At 41.0% G+C, this 21,813-nt stretch overlaps 1 protein-coding gene across 4 annotated transcripts in view; it reads right to left on the bottom strand.

Moving 5' to 3' along the window:
- sema5a (sema domain, seven thrombospondin repeats (type 1 and type 1-like), transmembrane domain (TM) and short cytoplasmic domain, (semaphorin) 5A) overlaps window positions 1–21,813 on the bottom strand; it is a 146,606-nt gene that overhangs the window by 2,350 nt on the left and 122,443 nt on the right. For 3 of the 4 annotated variants that reach the window (XM_042510744.1, XM_042510742.1, XM_042510743.1), the window contains 5 exons: window positions 10,698–10,907; window positions 8,041–8,211; window positions 7,632–7,787; window positions 5,249–5,293; window positions 3,371–3,582 (listed from right to left, as the gene is read on the bottom strand). In XM_042510744.1, coding sequence (XP_042366678.1) covers window positions 3,371–3,582; window positions 5,249–5,293; window positions 7,632–7,787; window positions 8,041–8,211; window positions 10,698–10,907 — 794 coding nt within the window. Of the gene's footprint in view, window positions 1–236; window positions 468–3,370; window positions 3,583–5,248; window positions 5,294–7,631; window positions 7,788–8,040; window positions 8,212–10,697; window positions 10,908–21,813 lie in introns of all 4 variants that reach the window. The other variant, XR_006107011.1, reaches the window with a different exon arrangement.

Genomic DNA, 21,813 nt, shown 5'->3' on the forward strand with positions numbered 1-21,813 from the left:
TAATAAAACAGCATCACAATGGATTTTCTTTTCAAACCCATCAAATCAAAAGCCGCCAAGGAAAAACTGAGGACAAAACAAGAAAGACAAACATGAAAAAAACATGCAAATGGGGGCACTTTTTGAAAGAGAAAAATAAGGTGGGGGATACACTGCCTTCTCACAAGCCGGGAGGGAGAAGGGAAGGATGGAGGGATGAAAGGGTCTGAGCAGAGAAAGAGAGTCTGTACTCCAACCTGCCACACACAGGAAGTGCCACAGGAAGTGGAAGGGCGGGGCACGGTGGGGAAGAGGAAGTAGTAGAGGTTGGGGTCAAAGAGTTGTTGGGAGGGGATCAAGAGGCGAGATGCTGTAGAGGTCAGAGGTTAGTAGAAAATCTCCAGGCCACGCATGGACACCCCCATGTTAGCAGAGAGAGGCTGGTGCATGGCGGGGTCGTCCAAGGGCAAGAGTACCGACACATCTGGCTGCAGGGAGGAGAGGAATGGGCAAGAGTCATCCTCAAAGAAACCCTAAGGCCATATTCTGTTTAACAGGAAGCCTGGAAATATGATAAACTGTACATAAAACTGCAGCTACTTAGGACTGAGATCATAAACTAGCCGGCTGGAAATACTCCAGTTGGCCAAGAAACCAGTATGAAGGGTATCTGTGATTCACTGTGTGTAATAGTAATGACTCATCAACATCAGGATTTGAGCCAAAAACTCTCAAATATGGCATCAGGTGTTCATCATTCCTCCCTATAAATGCTCAAAAGAGGCATATTACGGTTTTCCACATTTAGTGGTTGAAAATTCACTGCAACATCCAAACGGTTTTGGGCTCAGTGAGTGAAGGTTGGAGGCAGAATGTGCTTTTGGAAAATTAGACAGTGTTCATTTGTCATGCAGCTCCTTTTGTACTTTCACATGGTCTGTCTATATTCATATCTGCCTCTATTTGCAATAGGACTAAATGAATTATGCTCTGTGCTCCTGACTCTAATTGCATGACAGATGAACGCTCCTCACACCTTTATTCTGCAATGAAATTACATTTGGAGAAGTTTGCCCCGAGCCTTCTATTCTCACTCGGTGGTAGTTTTACAAAACACTTTCATATCAAAGAGCTAGTTTTTGCAAACAGAGATCCAAGTATCCACTTAGTCTAAAATATGTCTGTATTAAAGACTTCCTCTGACAGAATGTCAAATACAAATGAAAAGAAAACTTGCCTAAAAATTTGCTGATTCATCAGCATTATAGTAAAATCAAGTTATAATACCAAGCTTAGTGTAAAACATTGACGACAGACGGCACGCTAAACCCCTCCCAGCGATTGTGCAGTCATGGCCTTACCAATCCCCTTGTTTATCAACCTTTGAATTTATGTCCAATTTGAAGTTTTGCATATGGGGCTGTAGAAGTATTTCAGGTATTTCTAGCATTTTCAAAATCAAAGACAAGAGGAAAGGTTTGAGAAAATGGTTCTTCTGCTCTAAAGTAGTTGCAAACATTAGCATGCTCAGCTATTCATCTTACTACCTACAGCAGTGTTACTTGAACCTCCACTGTGTAGCCAGGCTAAATGCCCCATCTTATTGTCATTAGAAAGAACTATGCAATACTTTAGCCTCATCATCCAGTTCCCCCTGTTGCATTTCAATTGGCTGTTCACTCAGCCAGTCAATGCTTGCTTTTGCTGCATTTCCACTACTCTTCTCAACTCGACTCGCTTTATTTTTGGTTTTCCATTCGCAAAAGTTGTCACTAGTACCTGGTTCTTTTCTTGGTATCACCTTTTGTCAAGGTTCCACGCTAAGTTGATACTAGAGGGTGGAGTTAAAACACTGCAGACCACTGATTGGTCAGAGAAAATCTTCACTGGAGCGACAAAAGGCAGCCTGCAAAAACCTAACTAAGTCGCCCCAGACATTTAAAAATGGTGGCTCATAAAACTATGCCAGACACTATGCTGTACAATGTACCATTAATGAAGAGCAGAAGCATTTGACCAACAAAAATCAACCAGCATATGCCCCTGAATTCCCAACCTAATCCATCCAAATCTGTGATATTGAGAACTTAAGTCAGATAATTAAATACATTTTCTCATAGGCCTATAAGATACATTCGATGAGCAAGTATTTGTAATTTGTAATAAGATCCCTTTTTGATGTATTTGTGCCCATCTGTGATATAGCTGTTAAGTGCACACTGAAGAGTTATTTTAAAGTGAATCAGCTGGAAACAGAGAGGCAAGCAACACGTTAGTTTATTAATCTAGCTACAGTACTAACAACTAATAAAAGAAGGCTAGTTTGAAATCAAAGACCCATCATTTACGAAAAATTGCTACAAATTTCAAAAATTCACTCTGCCACCATTATTGTAAACTGCATATCTGCAATGCTTACAATGCAATGCAAACTTAACAGGTATTGCAACAGTAACTACAGTAACTAAAGAAGGGCAGCTTAGCTTCTCTACAGCTATGATTCATGTCATGTACAGAAGCCTTGCATATCCAATAGCTGCCAATCAGCAGGCAGACCAATAAGTGCCAGAGCCTTAAAATGGCTGACTAGTGCCAGACTATCTAACAAATGTAATTTGTAAGAATATTCTGTGGCAAATTCTTTTATTGTTATAAAAACCTCATTACCCGATTCATTACTTCTTAGGCTCCTTTTAAGGGTAAAAAATGAACAAACTGTTAAAATGATTGAAATGCTCTTTAATACAGAGCTCTGGGAATACTTGAAAAAAGCCCAGCTGGGGCATAGAGTAGCTATGGACAAGCACCAATCACCAGCTCGGTCTGGCACTAAAGGCCTGATGTATCAGTGGATAAGAGGCTGTTTGTACTACCAGAGTAGCTGATCTCTGTCCCTGGCTCTGCTGCATCCGACTGTCTGCAATTTAGGATGCAATAATGACACAAAGGACCTGTCTAAGCAGGGAAATGCGCAGATGCAGAGCATCTTCTCTGATTACCTACCCACGCACCGATAAGTAATTGCATTAGTATGTTATGAGAAAGCAGTGTATGACCACTGACACAGAACAAAGTCACACACTGAGACACACAGCGGAGAGGGCACATGGAGAAAAGATGTACGCACAACTGCCTATCTGTTACACGACTAGAGAGTGTCAGTGCACGACAGGAGGTGGTGTGACAGAGAGAGTCATGCAGTAAGAAGTGTATTTAATCACAACTGACACTGGAGGAAGAAGCAAACCGTTGCTCACTGACTGGGAGTGTGACATCAGCTGATTAAGTCAAAGAGTAAGGAAATGTTACGAACTACTGCTTTGCCTCTACACATCTGGACATCAGTCAAGCGTGACACGTAGTGAATCCCAGAGCAAATCTGTCCACTGACCTTGATGGCTTCCACCGAGTCGTACTTGTCCAGTTTGTTGATGTGGTTGGTGATGCTGGTGTTGAGCGGTGCAGCTGAAATGGGGTGGATGACAGTGGCGTCGTGAGACTGCTGCTGGTAGCGCTGGCAATACGAGTAGACCAGCAGGGTAACCAGGCAGCCAAGGATGGAGCTGCTGAGCCCCACGGCGATCATGTGGAAGAGGTTGAAGTCTGGAGGAAGAAAAAGGGGAGGTGGAGAAGGAGAATGGAGGTAATTCTCTGTCAATTCACACAAGTGAAAGTGGTAATTGAAGCTGCAATTCATATGGTAATGATGCAGGGTTCTACATTAAAAATGTTTCTCTTTGCTTTTTGTCCTTACTGTGAGCTAGTGAGGCCTTCTGTATATCACAAATGAAAGATGTGTAAGTATTCTTTGTTCCCCGTCATTAACATGCAGCTTTTATCCAAAGATTGTACACATTTAAATTTAAACTTGAATTACAGTAAAAATTTGTCCTCAGCTGTCAAATATGAATTTAATCTGTTTTTCCTTAAAAAAAGTAAAAGTAAGTAGCAGCTGAACCTTCTCCCGCTTAGAATTCCTTCAGTGTCCACTACTGGGAGCCGAATCATCTAAAGAGGTCTCCTCCTCTCAAAAACAAAGTGAACGGTGATGAACTTGTAAAAACACTGAATTAAGCAGTTTCACACAGAATGATCAGTGTTTTTCTGTTGTTGCTTGTTGTGGAGGGGCTACTTTCCATAGTGGATGATGCAAAGATGCAAATGGCCCTATCTAAAGCTAGTGTTTGATTTGTCCGTTCTGTAGAAACAAGTTGGTGCAATGTGTCCATTTCCAGGTGAGGGCCCACTCCCTATGTAGAAATAAACAGCTCATTCCAAGGCAACAAAATGACAATGATTCTTATTTTCAGGTGATTTTACACTAAAGAAAAGTATGTCTTATATTCTATTCCATTTCTGCCAACATACTCCCCTAATACCTACACACTGGACCAACTGAAAAAGTTGGCAGCACCATTGCTAGCAGTGGAAAAATAAGTCTGGAGCCCTGGATATGCTGCATATGGTTTCTCTATTATTAATGCATTATATCTCCTGAACATCATGTTTCATCGATAGAGACATAAATCAACTAAAATATAAGTTTACGAAACACAGGTCAGAACGCTTTCCTCGATTGGCTTTTATTTGTGTTCGAAAAACATATATAGGAGAAAGCAATTGTTTGTTTATTTGCCCTGAGCGCTGTCTGCACACCACAAAACTTCTCACTGCATACAGCCTCCAACAAGCTAAATAATGATAGTGAGAGCAGCCTGTAGCCTGTGTAAGAGGCAAAACCCAGGGCACTAAAGGTCCCTGAAGCCTCGCTTCTCCTCATGTAGCTTATTGCTCTGGGTGCAGGGTGCCTGTTTTATTGATTCACTCAAAGTCAAACTGTAACTTAAGAAATTAAACTGTTTTAGTCAAACACCATGTTTCTCAGACCCACTATTATACAGTACAGATAAGGTTAATTACACCATCAGCAGCACTACATACAGAATTATTTACATAAGACCGCAACATACACAGAGTTGTTATATACTGTCATCTCCTTATGGATGATGAACTTGTCAAATTGATCAAGTGCATCTTTGACCTCCACCAGATGTGATCAGACTACCAAAATTTTTTAAAAAAAACATATCTTGGGTGTGTTTAGAGCTGGATCTATACATGTTAAACGGGACTGGAAATCTATCTTATAGCCAAACTGTACATGTGCAACACTAGGTGTTATCCCCTCTTCTCTCTCTTACACACACACACACACACACACACACAGGCACACACACAGGCACACACACACACACACATTATAAATTACCTCCACAGCGCCTCTCCTCCTGACTGGAGCGTGCAATCGAGACTTCTGACAAAGGAAAAGAAACAGCAAAAGGCAGCAGTATTAGGGCCAAAAACCATATACACATACGCCCCTGTTAGCATGACAAATTGTACCCTTGAAGGTGAGCGTGGAGATGAAAGCTGCGCTCAATATGGAACAGATTATCGTAAAAACTCCACAAGCTAATCGCGGCTGTGGCACCTGGAGTGGTTTATGAAAAGTATCAGCTCTCATTAAAGGAAATGAAGTACAAGACGTATCTAATGAACCTTAATGGACTACCTTTCCCATTAAAGTGGATGGATGATAAGGTATAAAGGCAAATGTGTAATTCTACAAAGACCTGTGAAGGGTTTTCATGACTATTACACCCCTGTTAATTAATACAGAGAGATTACAAATTTATGTTTCAATCAAATGTTTATTCTCATCTAATAATTAATGATTCCTGTAGCTTAAGACTACCAATGAATATATAACGATTTCCAGAAATATACAAACATTTTATAGCAGTCTTCACTGTAAACCAATATCTATAACATGTGCATCCTTTGTTAAAGGGTGGAGTTTTAATGATCTCTGTGTAGACCAGATCAATGCTCTATGTTTCTCGCATTACCGGCTGTTAATAGGGAGATGCCAGTCTAAGAAGTTATCAGTACTAATGGTGTGTGTGAGATGTGTATGTGTGTGCGTGTATGGGTATTTAGGTTTTAGAGGGAGTTTCTGAACTTTCATTTAACTGTTTGACTGTTTTTAAACCCCTCCCCTGACCAGTGATTGTCTTATGATAGCTTAGCAGCTGTAACAACACATGCCACAAGCTGTAGTAAGAGCAATTCTTGGCATTAAAAGATCTTAAGATTTAGTTTTAGATATTTATTTTTGCTAAAGGGAGGGTAGTCTGACTTTTTTGGAGAGTGCAGGGCAGGGGAGGGTCTTCTTTTGTCCCTCTTAGCTTCATAAGTCTTTTTTATTTTAGCCTTTCCTTGTGAGATTTATTATATCTTAAAAAAGAGATCAAATAGTTACATCAAAAAGACAGCGTTCAAGTGCACCGCAATCAAAAAGGTGTACTTTACATGCGGCGGATAATTCCTGTCTCTGTGTCTGAGTTTTATTTTCCTTATCGACATGAAATCTGCAGCTAATGTCCGTTTTAAAAAACACAGTACATGTTGATCTAATTAGTTAGTGCTGATTTAATGTCTCTAGTGAAAATGGACAGCTTGAGAGCAAAAGTAAGTGGTGCAGGCAAGGGTTGGCAAACACTCAAATTTTCAGTGGGTGGAATCAATAAATATGACCTTATTTTATCTTGTCTTAGTAGTTCTACAAAATAAAGTATCTTACCACTTATTGCTAGGGATGGGCATGAGCACTCAAGTGCTTGTCAGTATTCGTGCAATGTATAGAGTAATTGCCACCCAACCTGTGACATGTGAACATAACTTTCATATAATAATAAAGTATATATATATATATATATACACATAAACAGGCTCTCTAAACATTCTAGAAACATCTTTGGGGGTCTGGTAACATTTATTGAATGCTCCCTAGATGTTAAAACTGCAAGTTTCCCTGACATAAAACTAACGTTATTGATTTGTTCCTAGAATTTTCCAGGAATGTTATGGGAACGTTTTGCGTTCGCTGGTGGTAACTGCACTTGCATTTAAAACAAACACCAGAAAAGCAGCAGGAGAGTCTACTTAACACTGAAATGACTCTCATTGGGGGAAAGGTTGTGTTATTAAGTAGCAAATTATCACGTACATAGATGCCAGAAAATATTAAAGAGAAAAATACAAATGCTTAAATGACCAGGCACAGAAAATAGCACACAGGAGCCATTTCCACCTTTCATTCCAACATAAAAAAGTAAAACTGCTGGTGTAAGTGCTTTTTGCATGGCCTGACAAGACTTCTAGGCTCATAATGAAACTAATATAGCAGCAGGGTTGTTGGAATGAGAAGAGAGACTGCCCTTAAGTGTAGCACCCGGGTTCACGCCCCCGTGTAATCACCTGCCGCTCTCTGGAGTCCTTGAGCAAGACACTAATCCCAACCATCCCCAAAACTGCTGCCCTGTCGCTGAACCTGACCTCCGACCTGAGACGAGTCCCTCGGAGGGATCGCTAACGTATTTTATTATCATAGGATTCTTGGAAATTAACTGAATTACTGCTGTGGGCATATGGTGGTGGGTGGTGCGGAATGACTGTGTGTGCTGTTAAGTCATGCATGAGTACCCAAGATATTCCTGCAGAGAGGAGTGTGCACATAAGCAGTTGTGTATATATGTGTGTGTGTGTGTGTGTGTGTGTGTGTGTGTGTGTGTGTGTGTGTGAGTGATCACCTGGTATAAAATTAGAGTCAGGGGGGCATGGCCTAGTCTCGCTGTTGTTTCCTGTGCACTGGTTTCCAGTGGGAAACAGGACATCACAGTGACGTACGCGCATCTGGGCCCCGTTGGAGTCACAGTGGGACCACTCTGACCAGCTGGACCAGCTCTCTGGAAAAGGAAATGACAGTACACATGTCATAGCCAGGCCAGTGTGTGTCCATATACGTGTGTGCCCTTAGCTTTATATTAGTCATGCATGAGTGTCCTCTGAGGGGCCGAGAGAGACTGAAGAAAATAAGCAATGAACCTTTGATGGATTGGTGGTCAAGTCAGAGCCTTAAGCTGCTTATCGCTGAAGTGAGTGTGTGTGTGTGTGTGTGTGTGTGTGTGTGTGTGTGTGTGTGTGTGTGCGTGTGTGTACCTGGGCAGGATTGTGTGTTGCACAGCGCCTCCTCTGTGTGCAGACCCAGGCAGATGTCCCCTCCGTAAGCTGGCGGGGGGTTGCTGCAGGTGCGTGTCCTCATATAGTGTCCCCCTCCACACGTCACAGAGCACTTGGACCATGAAGACCAGCATGACCAGCTGCCGTCCACTAAACCGAGGACATCAGTGTCATATTTAGGAACTCTGGCTTGCTACATCACTATCTTCTTTTAAATCACTTTTGAAGACTTATTTTATCAAGACGAATTACTATAGTTTCTTTCAAATTTCTCTTAGGTCTGTTTTCATTCTTAGGGTACAGTTTACTCAGTGAGTTACACTGTATGCTACTCCTGACATTGCAATTAGGACTTGCACTGCTCTTTTAGATTTTAAAAATCAAACATTGTTTTTCTATTTTTCATTTGTGTTGTATGTGTTGTTTTCCTTTTAATTTTCCTGTGTGTGTGTGTTTTATTAGTTTTTATGAGAAAAGCACTTTCTAAGTGGTTTTGAGGTGCTATGAGTGCAATTAAAAAACCCTTTATGATCATATTATTAATAAACCTGAATTATTATATTTATACAAACTTTGTCGACCACTGAAATTGATGTAGGACAGCAGAAACTGCTCAATAAATATCCCAGTTACTTGGTTTCTTGGAGAATACCCCTTAAATTGTGTGTTTTTGTGTTTTCTAGGATTTAGGTTCCAGGTCATTTGAAAAGACAATTTCCTCTGAACATCGAGTGATTGGAAGTCATTCCAAGCCATTTCAAACAGCCATGCGTGACACAGAAATATGAGGCCATTTGGAGATGTGTGTGTGTGTGTTTTGAAGTGACAGGAAGTGTGCTTCATCCAGCTGTTACAGCAAACGCCTGACCCCCACCAAACCCGACATTCTCTCCTCTGATTAATAAAGATAAATGAAGCATCACAATCCGCCGCTGTTGTTCTTCCCTTCATGTGGTGCCAAGCGGCAAACACGTGAAAATTCATGACAGCATCCGCACACAAAGAAGACATAAATAGATGAAAAGAGGGAGAGAAGATTGAAAATTAAAAGAGGGGAGAGAAAAGAGCAATAAAATGGGGAAAATCTTTGGCCATGAATCACAACAGAGGGAAATACACTTTGCCAATCATCTGCGTAAATCCTTACTTCATTGTGGCAGAGAGATATTACCTTTTCGGAACCACTTGAGAATCACTTTTAAAGACCTGATGATGGCTGGCAGCAGAGTGTAGGGTAATTGAAGTTGCCGATGCTTTTTGTCATCTCTGTGAAATTTCTCTATCACAAAGCGACACGTAAGTCGATTCCTGGCCCTCGATGACGAATCATCTCATCTCGGGCGCAGACGCAAGAAAAACACAGATTCATTTGTTTCCAAACCAGATGGATGGTAGGCAAAACACCTTCTCTCTCCTTCTTCTCCGCAGGATTAGCCATAGGAGGATTACAATTGGTCTGCCAGCCCGGTCTGCCTGCCTCAAAATAATATCTCACTTTCAGAGGGGTGCTAATTGAGTATGCATTAGTATTCATTACTACTCAGACTGGGTTAAGTCGGCTCCTTTGGGGGACATGAGTGCGGAGTTGTTCATCAACATACTGTAGCTTTGGTCTTATTACAGTCAACAGCCCAGAATAGGTGTACTATATGTATTAGCATAGTGACGCAGGGCTGGAAAATCAAAGTGCATTCACTCGACATTTTACTCAAGGGGAACATTAGCAGCAACTATACAGGCAGAGCCTTTCTGAACAAAGCAGATCTGATGCTCTTAGATCCAAAGTCTTCATCTGAGCTCGCAGCTGATAACAGCTTACCCTGTTAGCGACTGCGCTCAAGCTGTTGCGAGCTGAATGGCATGCACTTTCGCTGAATGAATTAACAGGCTGTAAAAAAAAATAGTATCGATGGCCATGCATTCGCTTGCCTCTTTTGCTTGGTTACAGCAGTTATGAAGACAGATCGCGGATGCTGGGGATGACGGGCAGATCCAGGCTTTTAGCGAGATACCTAAAGTCCTACTCCAGGGGGCTTGATTAATAATCATCTGAGACAACATTCCTGCTTGTCTGCTTGGCGCCCGTGCTGGATACCAGGTGCGCTTTATGCCAAACTAAGCACTGGATTTCCATTTAGACAGCTTACTTTCCTTGTCAGACAGAGTATTCTTTTAATTAGAAAGCTTCCTCTCTCAGTTTTCCGTTAGAGGAGTGTTGAAAATGCATTGTCTCAGGGCTTTTCACAACAGAATAAGGCCTCCCATAGCTGGCAGCATAATTACCCAGCAATGTAATTACATACTGGAGCACCACAGGGATTGTCTCTTTGATTCCTGGTGTAAATTGGGGCCTCGTCACACCTCTTATCTGCAACTGATTTCTTTTGTGGTTCCTGATGATTTGAAGTCATTTTGTCACCGTAATTCTTTATCTATTAATCACGGCAAAACATAGCTTAACTGTGGTGTGGTGTAGTGTGTATTTATCTCACTGTGTGAGTGAAAAAGAGAGGTGGCTTTGTAATTGACTTCTGCTCTTGTTAATGTTCTTATCACAATGTGCCCTCTGTTTGGTGATTGTATACATTTTATGTCTTTGCAAAAAAAAGGTATGAATAAATGTGTGCATTTCTTACCTGGACAAGGGGTGATGTTACACTCTTGATACTCCTGTGCTGGCCCCAGGCAGGTCTGACCTCCATATCGGGGCTCTGGGTTACTACATGTCCTCTTCCGGCTGCGGATTCCCCGGCTGCAGTCTCTGCTGCACTGGGACCAGGAGCTCCAGGACGACCAGCCGCCGTTCACCGTGTGGCCCGAGATCCTCCCAAGACGAAGCACCTCTCCTGATATGAATAGTGTGAGAACAACATAAAAAAATGAGACCATTGTCAAAACAACTTCCATTGTTTGTCACGCCTATACTATTGTTAGTCTTTCTCAGCTTTGAGACATTTCCTATAATACTCTGCTTTTTTGTGCAAAAGTGGATGATACTTTTCCTCCCTTTCTCCCATTACTGTGTATGTTTGTTTTGAAGAGCAAGAAGAGGGCAGAGAGTCAACAGCAGCTCTTCATAGCAGTTACTCCAAAGCTTTTTGAGATACTTTAAAAGCTTGAACTTGATTTGTACTAAAAGAGCAGAGCCCACCACATGTTTTGTGTTGCTAAGTAATTTAGTGCTATAAAGCGATTCAGCAGATTTGATGAAAAATCAACTGGTGGAACAGCATGTGCAATACAGTGCAGAGGCTCGTACACGCTGTGAGTCTTAAGTTCTGCTTGTTTAATAAATTATACCTAAATTTATACTGATATTCTAGGCTAATGGAAACACAAAGAAATATATATATAAATGGGTTACATCTAAATATATCCTTTTCAGTTGACACCCGATATGTAGGGTATCATTAATTCTGTTGTTTTAGATCTTTTTGGTGTGCAGGAACGCCTTCCTTTGTCATATTTCCAGACAAGGCAGAAGTAAAGCTGTTGTCACAAATTTGAATTTGAACACTTATTGACCTGTGTTTTAAGGACTTTTTAACTTTATTGCCCATTTCAAAACTTTTTTTTTTTTTTTTTAAAGGAATCACAAAGGAATCAAATGTAAAAAGTCACATTACTTTGATGAGTAATTAAAACAGGGTCCCCGTACATTTTCATGGACCATTTTTTTCTGCCCTACTAGGGAGAGATGGAACACATGGAGAAAATGGAGAAACGTATGTGTATGAATTTGTCATGACCATGGGAACCCTGTTTAAATAGTAATATTACTTATTACATTTTTAAAAGGGTAACTAATAATCTGTAAATCTGTATCCTCTTACATTTCAAAAGTACCCCTCCCAGCACTGGCCACGATGCCTAAGTACAGCCGCACAGACGCACTGACATGACTGTACACTCATACCAATACCCATACTCCAATATTATTAGTATGCCAGGCGACAGATTAAGCATGTTCCATAACATAGTATGTCAAATGCAGCATTCCAAAAATTCTAGGATGTCCTACTGCATTTAGTTGCATTTTGCAGTGCGCAAACTAAAGCATGCTTTTATGGCAATTTAACCTTTAATCCTGTGTGCGGCTAAAGACGCGTCACATCGACTGAGCAACAAACTGATGACAGCTTGTTGACATTTCCAACTAACTGAAGATTATAATAAATCCTTCAATAAGAAAAAAAATAATATGTGTGCAGTTATAACTTAAAGGTTAAAGTAGGCCTCATATATTGCAAAGTAACAACAGCAGAGCTCACGGTCGACCTCTGATGTCTCTGGCAAGCTCTGCAAGTGATGTTTTATTGTATCTCCAAGGTAAAGTTAAGTGATAATTTTTAAATCACATGTTTTTTAATTCAAACTATGTGCTATGGACTGAGATGGGTGACCAAGAGGATCAAAGGTCAAGGCACAATGTTTTGATGAAGTAGTATATCGCAATATATGCACATTCAGTGCGACAGTATGTACTTTGTGAGGGCGGCTGCAGAATATACTGAAAGTAAAAAGAAGTGCAATTCAGAAGGCAGTGATGGTCTTATTCGTGTACTGTTACTTTCTCAAGTGACTGAATTAACTAAAAATTACTGATTTAATTTGAATGGAGCAGAAGATACAGTAGAGAAATCCAGTTCATAGACAGACAGACAGACAGACAGATACCACGGTGATGGTGTCAGCCGCACAGATGTAATTTATCATCTAATTCTTCACAGGCCTCTTGTCACTCTCTAAAGATGGATTCAGTGCGAGCTGAGTGTGTCCTGTCAACATGTGAACGCTCCCCCTCATCAAACAGCATCAGCTGACTAATCTGTGTACACTCATCTGGAATGAGTCGAATAGAGGATTCCTAATGAAATATGAAACCGTCGTTTCTATTAAACTATAATTACTGCATGCATTAATCAGCGCCGTGGAATTGAGCAGAATGAGCGCAGGGCGAGAGAGAAAGCTTCTGGCCTTTTTGAATGAAAAGAGTGAACTCATGTGTTTGAGTGAATCATAATCACCTCCAATGAAATTATAGTCAGTGTCCAGGCACTTCTCTGATGATTCACTCATTCAACAAACTGGACTATTATCTACTTTTTCAGATAATGGCTTAAAGCCTTAATTCTGTGTCTATGCTGGTTCTGCTTTGCATCATTCTGCTCCTCAGTCTCAGTCTCTTTGTCTTTAGAGGAAAAAAGGGGAGAGCTTTTTTGAGTTGCTGAAACAGACAGCAGAATCACATCTGGATCCCGAGTCTTAACCACTCAACCAGTTATCTCCTGATTTATCTTTTTGTTTTATCACTATCTCATCTATTATGCTCTCAGCTTCTCTTTATCCTGCTTTTCCTTTCTGTCTATCTTTCCCATTAACCTTCTCTCCCTTTCTGTCTCGCTCTCTTCTCTCTGTCCTCCAACCTGGCCTTGCTGTTTTGTCAGCGTGCTCTTTTCACTGACAGTTAGCGTGGTGCGCCTGCTTTGTATTCTCAGGGAGAGGACAGTGTGTTTACCTAGCCCAAATCCTCGACCTCTTCATAACTACGGCTGACCTTGGCAGTGCACAGGCCGCCTCACCCCAGCATCAAGCTGGCGTGAGCGTTGACAGGCCCGTCGAGGCTCCCGCTCTTTATCGATTCTGAGCAGGCAGTGGCACGGACAGTCCCCCCACTGCCACTGTGACCCGTAGTCTTTATCAAGCTCTCTGTAGCCCAGGAGACTGGGCTGCTGCTCTTCTCTAACAGCCACAGAGTGCTTTAAAATCAACCCTCTCATACATGCACACACCAATGCAGGTATCCAAATGCAAACACTTAGTGCCTGCAGCACTTCGCCCACTTTGCTTGCTCCAGCTGTGGCCTGAGGCTTCTCCAGTGTGCTCTGCGTATTGTTAATGCTACTTCACAGGGACTGCCCTCCCATCGCCAAAACAAACAGCGTGGTGCCCTCCCTCTCAAATAGGCAGCGACTGGATCTATCGATCCGCACAAGAACCACACACAGCCTGAGAGAATTAATCCTTGCTCTCCTGACAAGCTGGGCCGAGCCAAAACTAAGAAGGACACAGCGCAACATCCAATAGTCCCCGCTGCAAAGAAACTAGGACATGAAAAAAGTCTCCTCCTCCCTCCCCTCGCTCAACCTCACACCCTGCTCAAAGGCAAAACACACTGTAAACAAACTTATGAACTTGTGTGTGAGAGTATAGACGTGTGCATGTGTGGGGAATAAGAGGACTCTGCGGGGCCACACAGACACGCAATGCCGTGCAATCTAATGTACACTATAGGCAACTGTAAGGGTGCTCAAAGGAAGTGAGAAGAAAGGAAGGAATAAAAAGAGAGATGGAGGCAGAGATGGAGACGAGATGACATCTGCAAACCGGAGAGACTACTCCACTTTGAGACAGGCAGATGTGAGAGACGGAGAGGTGGAAAAATCGCTAACCTTCAGCAGTGAGAAGAGATGCACTGTCAAGTGTGAACAAAGTTTTATTGACGTAAGAGTAACACTGGACCACACTGGGAGAGAAAAGTGGAAAAGTGCTTGTTCCAGACTGTCCTAGATTCAAAACTGCACATTTATTTCCAATTACCCCTCGTCTCTCCTCCTCCTTTACTTTCAATGCGAATATATATATATATGTGTGTGTGTGTGTGTGTGTGTGTGTGTACACGCCATATTTATACCTAAAAATTACATTTTTGCATACGTCATGCCCTGCTTTCTAGTCACTTGCTGAGGAACAATACTACAGTGCTCCTTGTACTGTCCTGAGGTAGAGAGCTAATTAAATTGTAAGGGTGCAATTATAACCTCAGCCCTGTTGAGCAATCACATAGAAACACAGATGCACAAATAGCCAAGATAAAGGATATGCATGCTAACCTGATATAAGCACAGGGAGTTGGTGAATGTTATGTTTCATGAATTGAGGCGAGACTTTTTAGTGTGACAGCTTTTTCAAAGGAGGATTAAAGGCCAAACATACACCTTCAGACTGTCCTCTGCTTAAAAATAATTCCAACTTACAGGTTTGATTGCAGAGGTTTTTTGGACTAAAAGGGTTTTATTTAGTCTGTATGTAATGTTTTGGGCTTTTAAGGACATATCACAGTATTAGCACTACTACTAGCATGAGCAGACTTTGAATGTAACCAAGCATATTTTCTCAAGTACAATTTTGAGGTACCTGTACTTGAATTTTCATTTTAAGGTAGTTTATACTTCTACCGGGGACTTTTTAGGGACCTCAGAATTGCATATTTGCTGTTTGCAGATGATGTAGTTCTGTTAGAGTCAAAACCCTGTGACCTCCAGCATGCACTGGGTGGTAAACAGATGAGTGCGAAGCAGTCAGTGCCTGCAAGACTGAGGCGGGAAAACGGTGGATTGCCCCCTCTGGGTTGGGAGAGAGTTACTGCCCTACATAAAAGAATTCAAGTATCTCAGTGTCTCATTCATGAATGAGGGTCAAACAGAATGTGAGATGGACAGGCGGTTTAATGCGGCATCAGCAGTGATATTGGTACTGCCCTGAACTATCAGGGAAAAGACGAAGCTGAGCAGCTCTCATCTATGATCATGAGCTTTGGGTAGTGAATGAAAGAATGAGACAACAGTCTCAAGTAGCTGAAATTAGTTCCATAGGGTGGCTGGGCTTAGCCTTAAAGATAGGGTGAGGAGCTCAGGCCCAGCTGAGGTGGTTTGGGCATCTGATCAGGATGCCTCTGGGTGCCTCCCGTCCCTGTAGGAAACCCTGGGGCAGACCCAGATCTTGATGGAGGATTATATAACTCATCTGGCCTGGGAATGCCTCAGGATTCCCCAGGAGGATCTGGAAACTGTTTTTTTGGAGAGGGACGTCCGGAGTACTATGCTCATCCGGCTGCCACTCCGACCTGGCCTTGGATAAGCCATGAATTACACTTCAGGTTATTAATATAACAAAATCTGACTAATAAATTATGATATATATATATGTATATATATACACACACACACACACACACACCTAGCCTGGGATAAGCCATGAATTACACCTCAGGTTATTAATATAACAAAATCTGACTAATAAATTATGATATATATATATGTATATATACACACACACACACACACACACACATATATATATATATATATATATATATTATAAATTCACCGGTAATTATAATCCAATAATATTACAGGTATCATTCTGAAACGGGCCATTTTACATAACAAGTATTTACTTAGACTACATTTTAATGCTACTCTTGTTGAGTTGATTGATATTTCCAATGAAGGACTTTTAATTTCAACAAAGTATTTCTATGCTGTTGCTACTTGTGCTTAAGAAAAAGATTTGTGTAGGCTACATCTTCCATCACTGTATGTTTATTGGAACACATGACCAATCATACTTGTTTATGTAATAGCACTTACATGAATTGTACTTAAAAACAATTTGCAGTGGGTTCAAGTTCGGTTTGGTTGTTTTTCTAAGACATTTACTTTAAATCAGGTACTGTTTTCATCACTGCCAACATCTAACATCCAAACTTTCAGTCTTCTGCCAAACAGAAACCTTTCAATGCAACAAACAATCTCATGTTATTGTTTCCACATCATTATCATTATTATTGTTTATCTGGTGAGTCAGATTTTCTGACTGGATAACTAAGCATTGCATGATATAATTTCCAGCTTCTGACTGACAATTTTTACCTTGAATATGCCATCAGGAGGTGCTGAAAATCATTCCCACCACTCCAAACTGCAACAATAACATAACTTTGACATGGAAATTAAGGCGAGTTAATGCTTCCTGTGATGGATCACCATCCACATGCAGGTTTCAAGTCACCACAGGCTAATTTTTTAGATTCTGGTGATGTAAACTGGAACCAGAAGGTTGGAAATTAACCTATAAGTCTACATGGGTTTAAGAAAATTGTTGTAAAACCCATTTACACCCTTTTTTGGGCAAAGACGAATTCTTCAAAATTGATCTGCTGTTGTTGAACTGTTGTTGTTTAAGTGAACAAGGCAGAAAAAGCAAAAATCAAGAGGTGGAATTTAAGACCAGTTTCTCTTTATCTATCCCTCTTGCCACTGCAATCACAGCTAACACACAATACCAGCTGGTACTGCCTGCTGTGGTGGTGGGCTTCAAGTGCATGTTGTAATTGTAGATGCTTTCAAAAGAATGAGGTAACTTCAACAACTGACATTGCCAACAAACTGCACACACAGGATTGATTTTTTTTTTCTCAACCAGAGGAAACTTGCTCCCATCAAAGAAACAGCCCTCTCCTTCTCCCTGGTCATTTAAAGTAATGCAGTTCTGCTCTCCACTTTGAGGTAACATCCAGTCTGATTGGTCCAAAAAAAAGCAACAAAGCGGAAAGTGAACCAATGTCAGAGAAGACAGGCGAAGACAAGCTCATCATGATAACGTCAGAACGTGTAAGACTCGAAACTTCTCTTGGGTGTTGTTAATCTGTCAGAACCTGCTGTTATGATGTATTTAAGAGAGCACAGAGCCATGATTTCATGCAGGCATGTTGAGCAAGGGGCGGCCTCCTGCCAGCAAAGTCGATTCTTTGTGACATGCAGTTGTGTTTTTTCAACGCCTACGCAGTTTCGCTAAATTGTTGACTCTATGGCATTAGAATTTGTGCCACTCTATGAGAGCCACATTGAGGGCAAATGTGAAAAACGCTGTGTGTCACTGGCACTCAAATGGTAACCTGCAACTTCAGTGTCAAGGATAATTGCAATAAGGTTATGAACTCCACCTGACAGTAATCTGGGAGAGGTCATGGGTTACATACTTAAGTGAAGCATAACAGACAGAGAGAGACATATAGGGAGAGATCCTGTCATCAACAGCTTAGTATGAGCTAACATGTTATAAGCGATGCAGCAATATCCCAATTAAACCATTCAGCATTACAGAGACTGAGTGACCAGGTGGAGACAAGCGACTGGGCAAGAGACAGATATAAGTACATAAAAAACCCAGAAAGAAATTTAAGCAGCTGCATTTCATTTATAGGTATATAATCTAAGAGCCCTTTCACACATACCTCAGTTGTGCAAAACTTTTGGACATTTCAGTTTGATCGAACCAAAATTTCAGGTTTGAGACTTCTCCTGGTCTATAATCTGAACCAAGCAACCGAGCTTGGGTCTGAGGAAAAGAAGCGGTCTTAAACTGAACCATTGTTCTTTTTGTTTCTGGTGTGAAAACATTTTTTGATTGTTCAGACTTACAAAACAATTACAGGAAGTTTTGTCAGGCTATCATCAAGTGATAAGAGTAGTGTTTAGTGCCTCAGTGCATAGTGTTTGTGTGTGTTTGTGTGTGTGTGTGTGTGTGTGTGTGTGTGTGTGTGTGTGTGTGTGTGTGTGGTTTGGAGAGAGAGAGAGGAACGATGGCTGAGCTTCGAGCAGACAGGTGATGGTGTTCGTGACAGAGGAGAAATTAGCCGTTAAGTTGTCCAGTGGCAGTAAAAGTACAGTGTAGGAGTCCATTAATAGCACAACATAACAAAATGAGCCATGGTAGCGCATGGGAGCTAAAGGAGACAAATGTATAAAGAGTCAGTCAGAAAAACTCACAAAACTCTGACACTTTTTAATATTTTCCAAGAGGATTGCGAGATGCGATATGAGAGGACCGAGGAGCTTGTCTACAAACTAATCCATGTCAGGTAAAGAGACATGCAGGTCACCTAGGCGATGATGACAAGACATGAGACAGGTATATCACCTATAGTAATTTAGTGCACTGGCATAAATGCAATGTAAAAACAAAACTAACCAGATTGAACATATGAAATATAATAAAAATATATGACCTTGGATCAGACTGTCAGGTGAGAATAGGCCCTATGTATATCTGAATTATTTTGTACATTGTTTTTCAAAATTAAGCCACAACTCACACATACCGACGTACAAACCAGATGCCAAAGCCAGATGTTTATTATGCATATAAATTGTTTAAAATCCAACTGTTAACATGTACATATTCATATTCCAACAATGTGTGCTATTATGTTGCCAAATAACTGCCAGAAAGATCATACAGATCAACTAACACAAAAACCAGACAAGTTCATCTTGAAGTACACTAACCAGTGATACCTACACATAAAATTATTTTCACATATTGAATAAATAATATTAGATTATTGTTCCCCCCATATATTTTCATCTCTCTTATAAATAAGAACTGAACGTGAGTTGAAAAAAGTCTATACACAGCTATAAAGGCTTCCTTACACAGAAAAGAAAGTCCATTTACTGATCACTGCATATCTCAGAAATGTTAAGACAAGCTCAGTATTTGATTATTTGCGATGCTATGCTAGATGAAATTCAAAAATATTAGGGCACTTTCATTCAGATGAATTTGGTTGCTGCTTTCTGGATGTGTTACAGTCATAAGGCACTCAGGGCAGAGCTGCTTTGCAGGCTGTGACATACCGGCATAGAGGTGGCTCTGTGTAGTAGTTTGCATTCAGTTGCATGCCATACAGCTTGCTTTGCTTTTAATGACGAGTTGGCCCTTTTAAATTTTATATTTCAGAAAACAGAACAGAGCAAATAATCTGGAAACAATATTTTTCATGCTTTCTTTTTTTTCCCATATTTATTCAGACCTGGAAATATCAAATTCCACACTTCTCGGAAGCGACCCTGTATTAATGAAGAGTTGGCGGAGGTTTGATGAGGGGCATGTTTTCTGTTTTATCATTAAAAGTCTGGGATCTTTCTTTCAGACGTACTATTACGAAACCTGTCATCATCTTCCTTTTTGCGAGATTCAACTGAAAGCTTCCATTTTCCACCTACTGGCTTCACTCCACCTCCACTAACCTCAGCGTCTAGACTCCAGGGGAATCGTGTCCTATCTTCCACCGTCATATCTAATCACCAAAGCCCCTCTCTATCTCAATAATTATTGATATGCATAATCGACTCTCGTTATTGTAACATACCTCAGGGACAAGACACATGCTGTGTAACTTGACTCAGCTGTGAGTTCACTTATTAGCTCAATTGTGTCTTTTGTGAAAAAAAAGAGACGTCTACAGTGAAAAACAAAGTGTGTGTATATATATATATATATATATATATATATATATTATATATATATATATATATATGTATACAGAGACAGAGAGAAAGAGAGAGAGAGGAGTACAGAGGAACAAAAAGACAATAAGGATACTGGAATAGCTGTCATCGGTCAGAAGTGTCCCTCAGCACTGTCCTGTGTCTACTCAGTGTCTGCTCATGACATCCGCGCGGGAGAAACTAATCTGTCGCCCATGAGAAGGCCCTGGCCTTGATTCCAAATCAGCTGAAGTGAAACACATCAAGCTGCTGACATGCCACCGTTTCTTCCAGGGAAAAAAAAATGAAGCCATCACTCATCGACACAAGCTGGCAAAATTACAAACTCACAGCCTTCTACAGAAATGTCTTTCATCTTTCCGGTGCTTTTCTTTTCCCCCTGTGTGTGTGCCTCTGTCTTTGCGAGATGCAAATGCGAAAAAAAAAAAAAAATAGAGTGATTGCCTGATTGCAAAGCCCTTTAAAGCTCGTGTTACTACTGCTGCATCATAAAAAAGTAGCGGGTCTGAACTTTTAACTCATTATGTAGAGATATTGATTAAATCAGACAGGCAGATCTGTTTCATAGACATATGGCTTCACAGGAATCATCATTTAAATTGTTGGTTTGTGCGGTGGGCTGGCCTATGGCTGCAGACAGAGTGACTAATAATGGAGAACTTTTTAGTTGGAGGCTGACTAATGATAGACAAGTAGCTGGTTTCAATCCTGGCAACAGTGGGAGTGTTAATTCTAGCTGTATGCAGACTATAGCAGGCAGGCTAGTAACTGTCTGTTCTCAAAACCATCCCCCTAAACAGTGAGTGTCCAGTCATAGCTTAGCAACTGTAAGTGTGCACAGCAGGCCTGTCAAGCTTTTGATTTTTCAACACACTGAATGGGTGTGCACCGGGCTGCAGTGAGAGTGCTTCTCTGCATTTAAAGATTTGGGAGGTTGGTGGAAGTTTTAGTTTTTTCCAAAATCAAAAATCAGAGGTGGAACCATTGACTGTATATAAAAGATGGACAGCATAAAAGCTCTCCAGAAGTTAAGCCAAAACATCTTAACCACCCCCTGGTTGGCTGCAGTGTAGGTCATAAACCTCCATGTTCGTTGATGGACATGGGCCAAACTAAAAAATCAAAGTACACAAATCATTTTTTTCCCAAAGATGGTTCCTGTCATTTTAGGTAGTTCATATCATGCTGATGTTTGTTCAAGTATTCTTATTCTGATAAGTTTGGGTTTAATTAGTTTGATGCTATAAAAAGGGGTTTTGACATCATGATTGGCAGATGTGTGCCAAACAGTGTGTCTGCCATCAATGGCACAGCTCACGAATGGTCGGATGAGTTTGGGCGGGAACTCTACTACTGGAGATCACAACTGCACAGACTCTGGCTCCAAATTACATCACAGCGCAATCTTTATATACAGTCTGTGGGTGTGACCAAGTCATTGTCTTCCAAGTCACAAGTACACAAGTACATCTTGCCTCTTAAGTTCCAAGTCAAGACTAGTAAGCCCCAAGTCAAGCTGCAAATCAAGACTGACCAGTCCTAGTTAAGTCCAAGAGTCGTAAACAAGTCATAAATGCCATTTTCTGAAAGCATCTTAAAATCAAAAGGCTGAAGT

This window comes from Plectropomus leopardus, chromosome 21 (genome assembly GCF_008729295.1).
Source record: "Plectropomus leopardus isolate mb chromosome 21, YSFRI_Pleo_2.0, whole genome shotgun sequence".
Classification (NCBI taxonomy): Eukaryota; Metazoa; Chordata; class Actinopteri; order Perciformes; family Serranidae; genus Plectropomus; species Plectropomus leopardus.